The sequence below is a fragment of the Eulemur rufifrons genome, chromosome 12, assembly GCF_041146395.1.
Source record: "Eulemur rufifrons isolate Redbay chromosome 12, OSU_ERuf_1, whole genome shotgun sequence".
Classification (NCBI taxonomy): Eukaryota; Metazoa; Chordata; class Mammalia; order Primates; family Lemuridae; genus Eulemur; species Eulemur rufifrons.
The window spans coordinates 11,906,054-11,922,411 of record NC_090994.1 but is presented as its reverse complement, the minus strand read 5'-3'; the positions used below and the strand labels follow the sequence as shown (position 1 = coordinate 11,922,411).

The 16,358-nt window shown below is 42.7% G+C and overlaps 1 protein-coding gene across 1 annotated transcript in view; it reads right to left on the bottom strand.

Annotated features, from left to right (window-relative positions):
- MTMR7 (myotubularin related protein 7) overlaps positions 1-16,358 on the bottom strand; it is a 55,921-nt gene that overhangs the window by 8,910 nt on the left and 30,653 nt on the right. The window contains exons 6-7 of the mRNA XM_069484923.1: positions 3,302-3,411; positions 1,772-1,897 (exon numbers count right to left, since the gene is read on the bottom strand). Coding sequence (XP_069341024.1) covers positions 1,772-1,897; positions 3,302-3,411 — 236 coding nt within the window. The remainder of the gene's footprint in view (positions 1-1,771; positions 1,898-3,301; positions 3,412-16,358) is intronic.

Here is a 16,358-nt window from a genome sequence, read left to right as displayed (position 1 = left end):
AGAGCCCACTACCAATAATATGGAAGAATTCAGAGGTACTTGCCGCTGAATTCACTCTTGTCAGGTAACCTGCAAATGAATGAGTGCTCGTCATCCACCAATGTAGAGGTGTGAATGGGAAGGGCAGGAAATTCATCCATAGGAAAAATACACAGGAGTGGATGTGTGAGAACGTAACACCACCCACTGAGTGCTTCCTATGTGCCAGGCGCTGTTCATCTTGCTTTCTGTGTGATCTCATGTGATTGTGGGATGGGTACTACCATTCTCATTTTACAGAAGGGGAGGCGGAAGCACAGAGAGGTTAAATATTCACCTAAGATCATACCCTCAGAAGCGGTGGACACCGCTTCATGGCCCAAACTGCATCTCTTGGCCAATATATGATGCTTCCTCTCAATACCATGTAAAATACCAATCTTTTTACAAAAAACAATTAGGAATGTTTTCCAGTGATCCTTCCTACACATTAGAAAAATTCTAAATTGATGGGGTTTAGGAGCGTATTAGAAGTTTCAGCCCTGGAATTGGGGTTAACATGAATTTATAGTCTGGAACAGTCTAGACTTTTAAAAAATGTTCATTCAAATAATATGGAATAGTCCTATCAATATCACCAAGGCTCTAAAGTGGCCAGAGGTTTCCCCTAAAAACAAGACTGACTGGTTGAAGTCTGCCCTTGATGACTCTAAAAGGCATTTTCTTTGGGTTCTAAGTGTAACGGTTTTAATGGGGCACAATTAGAATGAGTCAGTGGCAGAGAAGGATGTATACAGGAGAGGGGGCCCCATGGCAGCACGTATGTGGGAACCCCTCCACTCTCCAAATGTAAATGAAGGAATCCCGCCCTCCTGACCTCAGACCTGGAGGGGACTGAAGCAAGAGTGTCACTCTGAAGTCTCAACACTATCACAGGTATTTGGAAGTTCCCAGACACTCCCAAAAAAGAGGGGGCAGTACCTAAAAAGAAGCCTGCCTTTTCTCTCTTGTTCCCAGGGTGTCAGTTGACATTAAAGGAGGTCTAGCAGTAAAGGTATTCCCTTAGGGCTCCTTTGTCAGTATCTACCCCAGCATGGACTCAGGATTCACTGAAGCACTTTCTATAAAATCATGGCTCAGAGGCGAATTCATTTCTGAAGAAATTATACCCAGCTTAGCCAAAATTCACCATCCCAGACAACTACACAAGTATTCTGTAGTTGGAAGCAACATGTCACATTTTGACACACACCCAAAAGGTTCAAATTCTAGGAGAGGATATACTTGGAATTACAGCAAAGAATCAAAAAACACTGGGAAATTTTCAATATTCTCATCCAGGGTTGCAAAGGACTACTTAAAAAATAAAACCTGGAAGTGAAAAGAGTTTTTCCTCCCAAGGACTTTTTGCACACACAACACAGAAATTTTTTTTCTCCAAATATTTTTTCTGAAAAGTGTTTTGTTATATAATTGTGTTACCTCAAACTTAAAATACTTATTAGCAAATAATGTATAAAACTCATTGTTTTACAAACTACTGGATATATTTTATATTTGCCCCAAAATTCACATTGAACAGCATGAACTTGAAATGGTTTCAGTATCCCATAAATTCACCTCTTTATTCCAAGCCTATTTGACTTTTTCTCCTTTATTTAACCTTGCTGAGCTACTAAAAGGAAAATAAATGCTGTTGAGAAAAAAGAAGTTGCCAAGAGCTATGAAAACAGAGGTCCGTTCCAGTCAAGGCACTGCCACTGGGGATGGCCCAGTTGGCGGCCACACTCACCATGAAGCCCCTGAGGGTCCGGTAGTGTGGGTCCAGCAGGAGGCTGGCCACGGAGCACACCTGAGCCGTCCTGTCCCAGCCGTCAGAACAGTGAACCAGCACGCTTGCCCCTTCCTCTGCAACTGCCTAAAAAACAAGGATCAGCAAAGATCCACAAAGAATGGCAATAAAAAGGAAAAACCTCAGCAGGACTAGGTTTGGTTATATAGTTACAGAACAAAATAGGCAAAACAAAACAAAAAAAAAATGTTCATTGATTTACTGAGTGTTTGTGTCCCACCTAGTTAGGGCACAGCCAAGGAGTGGGTGGCTTGGTGCTAGTAGCTAAAGCTCTCCTGCCCGCCCATTGGATCCAGAAGCCACCGCTCAAGTCACCTCCAATAAGTCTATGTACTAAAGAAATAGGAGTACACTTCCTGTGCAAATGCATTCTCATGCAACATCCCCAGCCCACCTTCTACCCTTTTTCCTCCTCTGCGCGTTTCCAGATGGAGCCATATTGAAATTCTGCAGTTACTACTGGCCCCAGCCATTTCCAAAACGGAAAAGGCACAAAAAATTATACATTATAAAACGATGAAGTTACAGATAAAAGGTAAGTGCCAAGTAATGGACCCAGGGTGGGGGAAGGAGGAGAACAAAAGCCAAAATTATACCAGAAAAGTCTCTGCTAGGAAAAGAATTTCTATTTCCTATTGCGGATGCACACACAATTTTTAGTTGGATATCTTGGCAGGCAACATAAATTGGGAAACATGGCAGAGATTTCCCCATAGCATTTATCACTACCTCAAGTTCTATATTTATTTATTAACTTTCTGTCTCCCACCCTGGAATGTAAGTTCTGTGAGGGAAGAAGTTTGACCTGGCTTATTCAGCATTCCCTCCACGGCACCTAGAACTCACCTGGCACTAAATAAATATTTGTTGAATGAATAATTGCCTAACGGAGGGGAACATACCATGTCATCAGAAAAGATGTGGTTCTCTTTAGGTAGAAATCTGAGAGGAATTTATTTTTTTAAAAAACTGAGCAACACAGTAGACAATGGATTCGAGAACAGCTTGTATGAAAGTTGCAGCAAGATTTCTCCTATGGCGGAATGGAATCTACCTACCAGCTACAGGAACACCAGGAACACGACTTTTGCATATGCCATGACTAAAGGGACGGACCCACTGGATGTAAGCCTCGAGCCCCTGGCACTGAAGTAACTCACATTTGGTTGTGTACTCTCCTACAGAAAATTGTTTCCTCCATCCAGGATTAAGCCTAATGGATGAGAGAATATTCTGGAAATATTTTACCATTTGACCACTGTACTGACACAGTATCAATGGAGCACTGTATGCTCATAAAATCACATCTTCAGAGGGCAAACTATACAGAGGTCTGCAAAGCCAGCTACCCGTTCAATGCAGCGCAGCTTAGTACAAGGGAACCGAAGGGGAGGAACAAGATGCCCAATTTGAAGTCAGAAGTGGCTTGCTGGTCTGATCCTGAGTTTACTTCCCTCCGCAGTTGTATACCTTTGCGATGAAGATTCCTGCATCCATGATGGCCTTAATGTGCCTTAACCAGCCAGAGTTCTCCAGACCCCACAGGAAATCACTCATAGAAGGAGATTTAAGTTCACACACTGCAAGATAAATCATGTTATAAAAGTGAAATTCAGACACTCTTTCATTTTACATGTAATATTTTACATTTAGTGTGCTAATGATTACTCTGTTATACCAGATATTTTCTGGAAGAACTAAGTCTAAATACCCAAGTTTTCTAAACTTGATTCTATTGAACCATTTCAAGTAAGGCTGTTCTAGCTTCTTTGGTCATGGGGGACTCTGTATCTACAGGTATTGTATCTGTAAAGTTTAAATCCTAATATTAATGAAAATCATTGAATGTTATCACAGTAAAGGTCTGGCAGAAAACATCTATTTATTTACCTTTCCAGTAAAGATATTAAGGAGCGTTTGAGTAAAGAGTGCTATGGCAGAAAAATTATAAAACAGATTCCAGCACTTACTCAGAACTCTCCATCACCCAACCACGTCAGATTAGGACTGCTGTAAAAACACAAGACAGAGCTGTCCTAGAAGTCTTAATGCAAATAATCAAACTCCTCTTACCAATAACCCCCACCCAATGGGAGTAAAGTTTGTAAACTTTAAAATGAGATCTATACCTCTGAGCCAATTCTAGAGCATCAGGTGAGGGGTTTTCCCTTTGACTGAAAATGAAGAAAACCTAGAATCCCAATAATATCTATATTTACATAACTAAGACAGGTGTGTAAATGCTTCTATATTATCAACCATAGCTGGGTGTCATGGTGCATGCCTGTAGTCCCAGCTACTCAGGACGCTGAGGCAGGAGGATCCCTTGAGCCCAGGACACTGAGGCAGGAGGATCCCTTGAGCCCAGGAGTTTGAGGTTACAGTGAGCTATGATGATGCCACTGCACTCTACCCAGGGCGACAGAGTAAGACTCTGTCTCAAAAAAAAAAAAAAAAAAAAAAAGGAAAGGAAATTGAACCTCACTCCCTACCCCCCCACCTTTCATATTAAAAAAAAAAAAAAATTAACCAGTAACTTCCATCTCAAGAGCTTGTCTTTTATTTAACTAAAGTATGAAGAAGCTTTAGAGCTAGTGTTCTGACTACATATCACAAATATTGAATTCCAAAGTTTGTGGGTTTTATACCTACAAAGCACTATTGGGGAGTCCTATCAATCAACCAATGAAAATTAAATAATGGTCTATAGTTTTTCAGTTTAAGTACATTTTACTATACTCTGATGCAGTAAACACATGCAGGGAGCAGGGAGCTCTATTTCCTACTCCCGACTCCATCAGTAATTAGCTGTGTAATCTTGCACATGTTATTCAACTCTTTAAGCCTCAATTTCTTCATTTTTAAAAGAAGGAAGGTGCACTACTAAATTATAGCCTTCCAACTCTACGCTCCTAGATTCAACTTTGTTAACTCTTTGAAAGCACAGTGTATATGGAATACATGGCAACCATTTACAAAACTATTTATCAGATGACCTGCCCCCAAATATGCCAGATAACAGAGGATTCACTCTGATTTTCTGCAAGAAAACAGCCATGCAAAAAAGCACAAGTAGTTAAATTCTGAGTCATAGATGACAGCAATGCTGAGATTCCCAGCAAAAGCCCCACTTAAGGAAATGATATTATGAATGTGTTTAGGCAAGATTCCAAAATCTCCCATCCAAAAGCCTGCCCGCAGCTGGAGACACAGCTCCGAAGGCCTACTAAGCAGATGGGTAACTGAAGTCCCCCTGGCATGGCTCTGGCTCAGAGCACTGTCCCTCTGCTGTCTGAAGTCACAGTATCGCCCCCACCCCACCCCAGGCCCAACATCACAGGCAGGACAACAGGACCAGTATCTGGTAAAGCACATGCAAAATAGCAGAGGAAAGGGTACTTAGCTGAAGCCCGGGGAAAAATACACAGATTGAGTCACAGAATCTACAGCTCTATTACTCAGCTCCATGGCCCCGGGTACTCAGCAGTGGACTGAGTGTTTCCAAGCTTATAGTTTTAGTCATTAAAAGTTATGAAATATTTACACACATGAAGATTAACAAATCATGTAACACATCCAATGAAATATTACCCGACCATAAAAGGAAATGAGTTATCAAGCCATGAAAAGACAAGGAGGAAAGCTAAATGCATATTGCCAAGTGAAAGAAGCCAGTCTTTCACTGAAAAGGCTACGTACTATATAATTCCAACTCTATGACCTTCTGGAAAAGGCAAAACCATGGAGGCAGTAAAAAGTTCAGCGGTTGCCAAGGGTTGGGGGAGGGAGGGATGAACAGGCGGAGCACACGAATGTTTAGGGCAATAAAACTGCTCTATGATACTATGAGTGGATCCATGTCATTAAATATTTGTCAAGATCCATAGAATGTGCAACACCATAGTGAATCCTACTGTCACCTATGGACTCTGGGTGATAAAGATGTGTCGGTGCAGCCTCGCTGACTGCAACAATGCACCATTCTGTGGGGACACTGATAACGGGGGAGGCTGTGCAGACTGGAGCAGGGGTGTATGGGAAGGGAACTCTGTACCTATTGCTCAGTTCTGCTGTGAACCCAAAATTGCTCTAAGAAAAGTCTTTTAAAAAAAATAGCCACCTTGGTGAGGTCTTTTTGTTTTTTATTTTTAAAGACAAGGTCTTGCTCTGTCGTCCAGGCTGGAGTGCGGTGGCCTAATCATAGCTCATTGCAGCCTCTAACTCCTGGGCTCATGTGATCTTCCTCTGGGTGGGTTTTACCAGAAATAATAATAATAGTAAAACTTAAATACCAAACGCCAGACACTCTTCTAAATGCTTGATATAGATTAGCTTTTTCAATCCTCAAGACAATCATTATGAGGAAGGTACCATTATTCTCATTTTTTGATGCAAAGAGAGGTTGCATAGCTTGTCCAAAGTCTCCCAGCTGACACATGGTGGGGCCAGGATTCGGTCTGTTCGTGTTCTTAATCAATGCTTTCAATCTCAGCTCGGTTTTTATTTTTCCATAATTCAAACATGAACCAGTCTAAGTACTTCTTGGTTCCCAAATACTATCAGCTTAAAGATTGTGCTTTCTATCACTTACAACTGTGCTGTCCCACCGTAGTAGTCACTAGTCACACATGGCTATGTGAGCACTTGGGATGTATCCAGTCTGAACTGAGATGCTATACATGTGAAATATGAATCGAAGTGGAAAGACTTCGTACAGAAAGAGCATGCAAAACACCCCATTAGTAGCTGTTTATACTGATTATATGTTGAAATGGTAAAATTTTGGATATATTGGGTTAAATTAAAAGTATTAAAATTAACCCACCTATTTCTTTTTCCTTTTTTTAATGGAGCCACCAGAAAACTTAAACTTACGAATATAGTCTGCACTTGGGGCTTGCACTGTATTTCTAGGAACAGTTCTGATTTAGATTGCTCAAGGAAGTTTAATCTGATCGGAAGCGTTTCAATGTTTTTGCACTCTAGAATAAAATATAAAACCACATACCCCCTTCACACACCCTGGCATAATGGATCATCGTAAGATTCTGAGTGTGGCAAAGGGTTTTTCTTTTGTAAGGTAGCAAAGGGGCAATTAGGAAGGGAAGGAGAGCTGGCTTAAAGCCTGGCCGGAGGAGCCTTCTAAGGCTGGTCACGTAACTGCAGCAAGGACATGAGGAAGCTGATGATCTGGAAGCCAATTCCCACCAAGCGACGTACCCAGGGCGCACCTCAGAAAGCTCTCCCGTGAGCACAGGGGTGCATGGCCCCAGTTTGCAAACAGACAGCTGAATGTGATGCAAGGCCGAATGCCAGCCCCCAGTGAGCACTGAGCACGCCCTGCCTTTCTGGCCCACGGAGATCTGTCCTCTGCAGAGCCCGGCAGTACCGGGCAGGCCCTGCAAGCGGCAGGCTCGCCTCTGCCTGTGCACGCGCCCGAGACACAGCCCAGCGGGAAGGGTGGCAAATTCCAGCACCCTCCGCAAGCTCTTGCCACTCCCTGGGTGCCTGCTGTTTGGTCTCTCTGTCCGACTCCAGGCCCTGACCTGAACAAAGTGTTCAACTTAATCCTAAAACACACACATTCCGCTGCTTAAAGTCTCAGCACTCAACTGATTTCCTTTCAACCTTCTGCAGATAACATTCTCCTGCGGGGGTTTGTTGTGTTGTGTGGTTGGTTGGTTGTTTGTTTGTTTGTTTTTCCACAAAACACATCAAACGTTCAGGTTGTTATTGTAGAACCTCAGGGCTAGTTAGTATTCTCACTTGTTTCAAAAAGTCCAGGCAGCCCGAGGAATATCTTGGCATCCAGACTCTGTACTTCTGCCCAAGAACAAATGATCCTTTTCACATTCTCTTCCCACAGGGCATGGAAGTGACAGCGTGTTTAAAAATAAAGACACCAGGCCGGCTTTCCAGCTAACCTGGGGACGGCCGGGGCCCATAGCAAGGGAGGAGTGGACGGCTCACAGAACAAGGCCCTGAGCTGTCCTGCCAGAGAGAGTGTCCCCACGCTTCCTTTTTTGTTTAGATCACACAGCAAGGGGACAGGCTGCTAAGGTGACTGCCTCGTGAGCTCCTTTCTTCCCACACTAAGAAGGGCTCCTTGTTTAACAGTTCTGTTTTCAGGAACGTTAAAATTGCGAAGGGTAAATAAAATAACCCCAGTAGATTTTCAAGCAGAGTTAACAACCGAGAGGGTGGTTTGTCCCCAGAGTGCTGAGTGGCCGTGTTAAAAGCAAAAAGCTCTGCAGATGATTAATACTCAGGGACAGATGGGGGGACACTCGAGACTGAAACAATTAGCGCCCAGATTTTTAAATATAAAACTGTTGGGTTTGTTTGGATAAACTCGGGATAAGGCAGAAATACCGATTTGTTCACTCGTGTTGCCAAACCCGAACCAATATTGACAGACCATTTTGCTGAACAAAGTTCATTTCAGCTGACACCAGAGGCATATGCCACAAATGACAGGGAACTGTGCTTACTGACCAGGGGTTTAATGGCTGAGTCCAGTGATATTTGTTTTATATAACAGGGCAACTATATCCATAAACATATGTGAGCCACAGTAGGAAAAAAAAAAAAAAGAAAGAAAAAAAAAAAAAGAAAGGAAGGCTATATAATTTTAGAACCTTAGGAAATGGGGAATTTACTTAGAAAAAATTAAGCCTCACATGATCTTCCTTGGGTATTTCCTACACCAATCTTATTTTTCCCTGTACAGTTGCTGGGCGGAGTCAGTGAAGGAGCAAAGAAAGTCTCCATTTGAACCCCGTGGGATTGGCCTTTCCTGCCCCCTAAGGCTTAGAGTTGCAATGTGCACGGCCCTCTCTTAACTACCAGCCTGAGTTCTGCTGATGTTTGATTTGTCCCTTTCCCATTTTGGAGTCAAGAAGGCAAGACCAATGAGACAGTCTTTAGAGAACTGGCAAAATGAGACTAGTTTCCCTTCACTGAACATTCCAGAAGGTGAAACCATTCAAAGAGGACTTCATCATGGCCTGTAACGTGGAAATGTCGAGTTAAGCCCACAGGAGCCCACCACAGTGACACGAAATAAACCTCTGAGCTCTGCAGAGAACAACTTATTCACGTCAGGGCTGCTCTCCTCCCCACCCTCCCTCCCTCGCCAACCAGCACAGGCCCTCTTCATAGAGAACTTCCCCCACCTGGGGAAATCCACTCCTCAGATGAACTCAAGCTGCTTTCCAGGGAGTCGCTTCGCTACACGACACCAACAGGACTAAAGATTATTCTTTAAAACATTTCCAGCTCTGATCGTGACGATACTTTCTAGACTCTCCACACAGGTCTTAATGCCCTGAAAGCCATTTTCGTATAGCCCTGTTTTCTTTTAAAGAATCTGATAACATAAAATAGTAAGGTGCAATCAAGCCGACCTTCTGTATACCTGTGTCAGCAGTGCTTGACTTAGTAGCACAGAAAAACAGTATCCATACACGTGTGTGTGTGCATGTGTGTCCAGTACTAATAAACAAGTATGTGTGTATGGAAATGTACATATACAGACACACCAACATATTCCAGAATACTAATCACCATCGGCCTAAAGAAAGCCAAGCAGCGGGTTCACAGGAGAATGCCCTGCTAGTCTTCAGGAGTGGGAACTTTGTATTGAAAGACAAATTCATGGTATAAGGTGGTAACCCATGCTCTCTTAGGCTTATCATGGGGTAAGTAGAGTAAGACGTGAATATTAACTGCTGCGGTGTGTAAAACTTTGCAGCAATTAAGAACTACATGTGCCCGTTTACATTCCAGCCAGCACATGTGAGTAACAGGGTTAGCACTTTCCTCTTGACGAACCCCCTCAACCTCCCAGATCTACTGTAGAGACAATCGTCTCCATTGGGAGGGGAGGAAAGGGCTCAGATGCTGGTGACACAGCAAGGACACCGGGATAGGACTCTAAGTCCCTGACTCCACTTTCTATTATTTTCACTACAAACAGAGAATAATTAAAAGTCAATATACAAATGGAGCCAGGATGGGCAGGAACTGAATTGAAGGTTGGGTTGAAGAAGGGATGATAAAGTCTAAATAGGAAACTCAACACAAATGGAAACGGTGAAGTTGAGGCTGGGAAAAGACAGGGGTGTCCGAGGCCGGAAAGTCGGGGTGGATCTAAAGGGGCAGGCGCTGCAGACGGGGTCAGGAATCACGGAAGACCGAGATGGTGGCAGCCAGTAACTGACGTGGTGAAATGAATGGCACAGGCGGCAGAGGACACGGGGGTGTGGATCATGCCACACTCCTGTCGCCACCACCTGAGGAAGCTTCCAGGACCAACACACTCGTCAACTTGAGACCACATTGTCACTGGCAAGCAAGTACTGGATTACCAAGCCCCAACAACAGCCTTATGGAAAAACAGCTCGTCTTGTCACTAAAATTAGCCCTGGCTATCTTTAGTCTCATGGGACAGGCTTTCTCCTGCAGGCGCTCTTTTCATAAATGTCCTGGTTATCCAAAAACTTGCCACCGTGCTTAACAAAATATACAACAATCATTCTGAGGGTGAAAATTTTTAATCTTTCAATTGTCTCAGTGAGCTGCAAAATCAAGCATAATCAGGAGAAAAACAGCCATTACTCCCTGGTGAAATCCCTTTGTTTTCTCTTGTCCTCTTCGTGGATAATGACAAATCATCGTTGGCTTTGACATCCAGTTAAAACATTCCTGACTCACGCAGGGATCGCCTCTGTGAGAGGGCTAATGAGCAAGCAGGAGCTTTTCTTCCCGCTGGGATTTTTGTCCTGTGTGAAAATGTGTGTGTGAATGAAGGGAGCATTTGTCTGTCTAAAGCCTAACATGTAGAATGCTCTCAATAGCCATCTGATGAACGCGTGCACGTCTGAGATCACAGTGGTAGCTCCTATTTATCAAGTACTATTTGTGCCTGAAGCTCTCCATACATTATCTACCATGCAGGGCATTATTTATTCTTGACTTTCAGATTGGAAAGAGTAGCTTCTAGTGGCTTACTAGGCCATCCATGGTTACACAGCCAGTAAATAATTGGGCTGGCTTCTGTTTCACAGCACACAAACCCAAGAGGGCCATGCCCTTCCCTGTGGCCTGTTGCTTATAATGTGACTGTCTAGATTGGGTGACCCCATCCAGCACTCGGGCAGCCACATTCAAAATTCTCACACAAGACCACAGAGAGACAAAGCCCACACTCTCGATCCATTTCCTTCTTCCAGACGATCATGCATGGATCACGAGTGAAGCCTCACATCCACTACTTCTGTGTGAAGCTACCTAGTTCCACTTTAATGGGAAAGTGGGCTTTCCATGTGGAAACCTATGCCATGGTGCCAAATTTTGAGGAACAATGGCCAGATTTTAAGGTCACTATTGGTTGTTCCATCCAATAGCTTAGTCATCTGAGGAAATTGCTAATGGTAAAATGTCAGAATATAAAGAACTGGAAAAGGATTAACCTTTATAACCTTTCATTAGCTCATCGTAGCTGATATAACGTCACTGCATAAATTTTTAGGTCATGGGATAGGAAATACTCACTTGAAAATGAAAAACTTAAATTTGAAACATCTATAAAAGGTTGGAGTCTTCCATTTCTTCAAGGTTGAATTAGCCAATACCCCATAAAGACATGAGGTAAGGAAGAGCATATCAAATCAAAAGGACATTTGAACTGATAGCCATAACCTTCCCTCTCTGAGCTGAGAGAAGTATTTCATAAAACCTTGGAGCTGAGTGTGTTAGGAACTGTCCCCTGCAAACATGGCACACCCAAGGCACCTTGGCAGGGAGACCAGAGCAGGGAATCAATCATATGACCCCACTACCCACCAAGATGGTGCCTCCCATGACACACTCCAAGTTCTCTGCTTCCAACCATCCTTCCTACACCTACGGAAGACACTGACTAATCAGGCCTCCTAACCTTTACACAGAACATGTAAGACAGGACCTGCAGGGCCAACTGATTTTGCCACAAAACATTCTCCACAGTCAGTGCCTACAACTTCAGGGGATGTAACAAAAATAGTTACATTTTGGGGCCCATTATTAATAAAAAGATCCCAATCTCTTAAACTGAATCTGCCCAGTTCCCCCCGCACACAGCACATCACAGTGTTAGTGCCCAGACCGCTGCACTGACACTGGGCCTTTGTTCCACGTGCTCTGGGCCCACTGCCATCGGTCCCCTCCCTATCAGGCTGAGGTTTGTCTCTGTCTCTGTGAAATAGCTTGCTGAGAAAACACCCACAAGGCCCGACATGTTCTTTAAATCATGGTTGATGCACTTGGCCGAGTGGACACGGAGCGTGTCACGAGGCGAGCGCTGACATGCCTCTAAGAAGTGCGCTCTTCCTCCACGTCTTCTGAATAAAGAAAATGAGAAAATTTCCCTACGGGAAAGCACGGGGCCTATCCCACACTGGCCTGGCTGGCTGCATTCATCCACAGCCTGTCAACTTATCCATTTGATTCAGTACTTATTTTAAAACACATCATTGCCTCCCCAGAGAAAGCATATGCACCTTACGTTGGAAAGCACTTTATAGTTTGCAAGAAATCCTTTTAATAAGTCATGAGTTCAGCAGGGAAGATGTATTGCTTACCTTGTCTTACCAATACAGACAATGAGATCTGATCAAGTTCACTCAGGGACTAAGGCAAGAACTCAAACCTAGGTCTTCCCAGGGCATCTTCTACCCCAACCCACCACCCAGACGGGCAGTAGAGCCTAGTGGCGAAGAGTGTGGCATTTGCATTCACGTTACTTAGGTGAAAATGTTGGTTTTACCACTTACTGTTGTGAGTTTGCACAAGTTTCTTAGCCTCTGTGCCTGCATTTCCTCATCTGTAAAGTGAGGGTAAGAGTAGCTACAACATGATGCCAGTGACGATTACTTGAGCAAATATATCTTAACAATTTTGAAGTGTCCAATGCATAGTAATCCTTCCATAAAGTTGTATCTTCATTACTACATGAGGTGGTTGTCTACGAGCTTGTCTGATATCAGAACTGCAAACCAACGAGGATCATCATAATATGACAGGAAGTACTGGTTTCAAATCCTGCTTTGTTATGTGATACCGGAAAAGATGTTTTTAAAAAAATTCAATTAAAAATGTAAAATATCAGACTCTGTAACTGGAAAGAGATACTCCCACTCACCTTGCAGAAATAAATTGCCATGTTGTGAACAGATTATGCAGAAGTCCATGTAAGCCTAGCTCACAGCAACCCCAAACTCTTGAGCTCAAGCAATCCTCCCACCTCAGCCTCCCAAAGTGCTAGGATTACAGGCGTGAGCCACCGTGCCCAGACAGGATGTAAAATTTTCTATCAGAAAGGTGGAACAAAATTATTTAATCAGTCTCCTGTTGTTGAACATTTATGTGTCTTCCAATATTCTACTATTATAAATAAACTACTACTATCAGTATAGGCATGTCTATATATATTTTTTAAACAATATTTTGGATTAGTCCCTAAAAGGAGGTAATCTGGTAAAAACTATGTATGTCTAAACAAACATTATATCTCTCTAAACTAATTTAAACGATACCAGAAATATTTAAAGTACTAGTTTTACCATATTCTTTTCAGCACTGGATATTATAATTTTTTAAAAGTAGGTGAAAAGGTACTCTAAGGTTTTAACTCAACATTTCTTTAATTACCAAAGTTTAAACATTTTTCTGTTTATTTGTTTCAAGTTACTTCTTCTTTAAAAAATTTTCTTAGATTAAGTTGTCTAACCTTTCTGAGACTCTGTTTCTTCACCTATAAAGTGAAGATAGTATCATGTGCTGTACACTATTGTGAAAACCAAACATGAACGTTTAAGTGAAGATAATTATGAAGACTAGCACAAAGCAGCTGCTCAACTTTTAGCTAAATGAATACACCAGTGAATGAGCAGTCAGTTAGAACCACACAGTGGCCAACAATATCAGTCTAATATTCACGTGGAATCTAGGCATAAAACCAGTCGTGGGGAGAAAGTGATATTTTCTAGGCAACATGGAAAAGATGGCATGTTGATTGATGGAGAAAGGATGTCCCTGTCGTGTCTTTCTCATAAGCACCTGCCTACCTTGAAAGCAGGTACAGCCAAAGAGGTGTCACCGGGCAGCCCCTCGACAAGCCGAGCTGTGAAAGTCATTCCACCCACCTCCCTACCTTCCTCCCACCGGTTTCCTACCCAACACCAAGGATGCCAAGAGGGAAAAGCTCCACCTAAGCTGATAACAATTTCCTTAGCCTTGGGAAGGACATATTGACTGTTTCAATAGAAAAGAAAATCCAGGGTGTCCTTTTATTTTATTTGAGGGAAAATCCACTATCTATAGGATCAAAAGGGAAACTGCTATGAAAAGCACTTACGATAATAAATTACACAATTGCTATGTAACCGAAAGATATTTTATCTCCTTGGGAGGTACAAATAGCATAAAAATCGTTTGGTTTAGACTTTATAAATCAAAGTTAAAATTAAATAAGCTCCTTTAAAGGACCTACACAGGATGTGAACTTGGTCCTAGATTTCAGTTTCTGATGAAATATCCTGTAGTTCTTGCTCATGGACTGAGCTGTTCGGAGCCAGAATGCAAACAATTTTACTTCTCTGTTATTCAGAACCGATTCTGATAATACCTGTAACAGTGGCAAAAACAAACTGGAGAAAATAATCATCATGAATGAAGTACATTATTTTTTCCTCTGCCGACCAAGGGAGCAGCAGAGCAAACCTTCAAATCTCTTTGATGCCAAGGACAGCTGTGTGAAGGAGAAAAAGCCTCAGAAGGTTGGTGTGATTGCAACACTTCGTCATCAGCTGAGCTTCCACAATGGTTTATAATTTACCCAGTAAAAACACATAGTCAAACATTGGTCACGTCCCCTGAAAGGCATCCAGAAAGCTGTCCTTGCTTACTGCACTGCACATAGCTGGAGAAGTTATATAGAAGTACTATAATCCCTTAGGAAACAGAGAGCTGCCTTCCAGAACTGTGTTTGTTTGTCCTTTGGAAAAAGCAGTGAGTCAGACCATAGGTATAAGGGCAGGAGCAGTAGTTCCTGATGAAACACCAGACGGATGCCAATTTAACAACCAAAGCCAAGTTTGCATGTTATAAGCACTCTTAGGAACAACTTGCCACATAGAAGAAAATTTGTGTTCTAAAAGTCATCTTATGAAATTACTAAATGAAAAATATAAAGTACATCAACCTAAATGTGTTTTAATGATTCCGATAATGATGAACACTTATAATACTAAAGTTAAACTTCCTTTTCAATAACATGAACATGTCAGTCCAATTTTTCAACACATGAAAAGCACAGATTATAGCAGAGTTAGCCAAACCGCCCATAATAATTTCCCCAAGTTTCAGAGGCTCAAACGATCATGCCCTGAGATGCCACAAATTATGTGCAGAAGTAACATGAAGAGAGCTCTGGGGCTCTTATTTTTTTCAGATGCAGGAAGGGATTTCCTTTATCCATTCAATGCTCTATTTTAAAGTGTTTGCAATCAGGGGACACCAAACTGTCATAGCTAGAAAGATCCACAGAAATTACTAGTCTAATCCTCTCATTTGAAAGCAGGTAACAGAGACCCACAGAAGTTAACCAATGTGTTTGAAGTTTCAAAATGACTGCGGTGAACCAGGAAGTCTAGGGAAGAGATGGAAATCAGGCCTGTTTGTGACACTCAGGTTTCCCCAGCCCCAACACTAGGTTGTTCTGATTATACAGAAAACGACGTAAGTGAATGAAAGCAAACATAGATTCCTAGAAAAAATAACTCTTCTCTGTCCCTCTTCATCCCAGATCCCGCGTTTCCTATCAAGACAGCCCACCTCCCACGAACGCAGCTCCGCCTCGGCAGCGTTTGCCCCAGAAGTGCACACACGCCCTTCACAGCCAAGGCACAAAGGCCTTGGTGTTTCTGCACCCTCTGCCTTCTCTTCTCAGTCCCCACTAGACCCAGGAGTGGGGACCATGGCGAGGGTTCTTCCTTAGGCCTCTATGATCACGAGGAGGATAAGCAGTAGATGAAGTTGGTTTTGCTTCAAATGCAGAATTTCTGCTAAATAGCCTATGCCTGGTTTGGCCATATGAATAATTCCCCTATGTTACATAATCTATGTTTTTAATTTTCTCTCCCCGTGAGTGTATGTCCTGCAGTGCTCATTGCTATCGGTGGGAGTGCTGGGGGTGGGGTTACATGCATGTGTGTTTTGCAGCAGTTGCCGCTGTTTAGAAATGAGGACGGGACCTCCCATATCCTTCCTTTCTAAGGACCGCTCAGCACCTTGAGGATAGAGTTAATGAACCTGATGAATGGTTGGTTATTTCTTCAAATGTAAGACTGCTTTGTCTCCAAATGGCCTTGAATGCAGATCAAACTAACATTATGAGGAAGAAAGAAAAACATCCCTGTGTACTTTTACCTCATATGTTAAGCACCACTAGACAGTACCCAACTGCTAACCCCCAACTGACAAAACT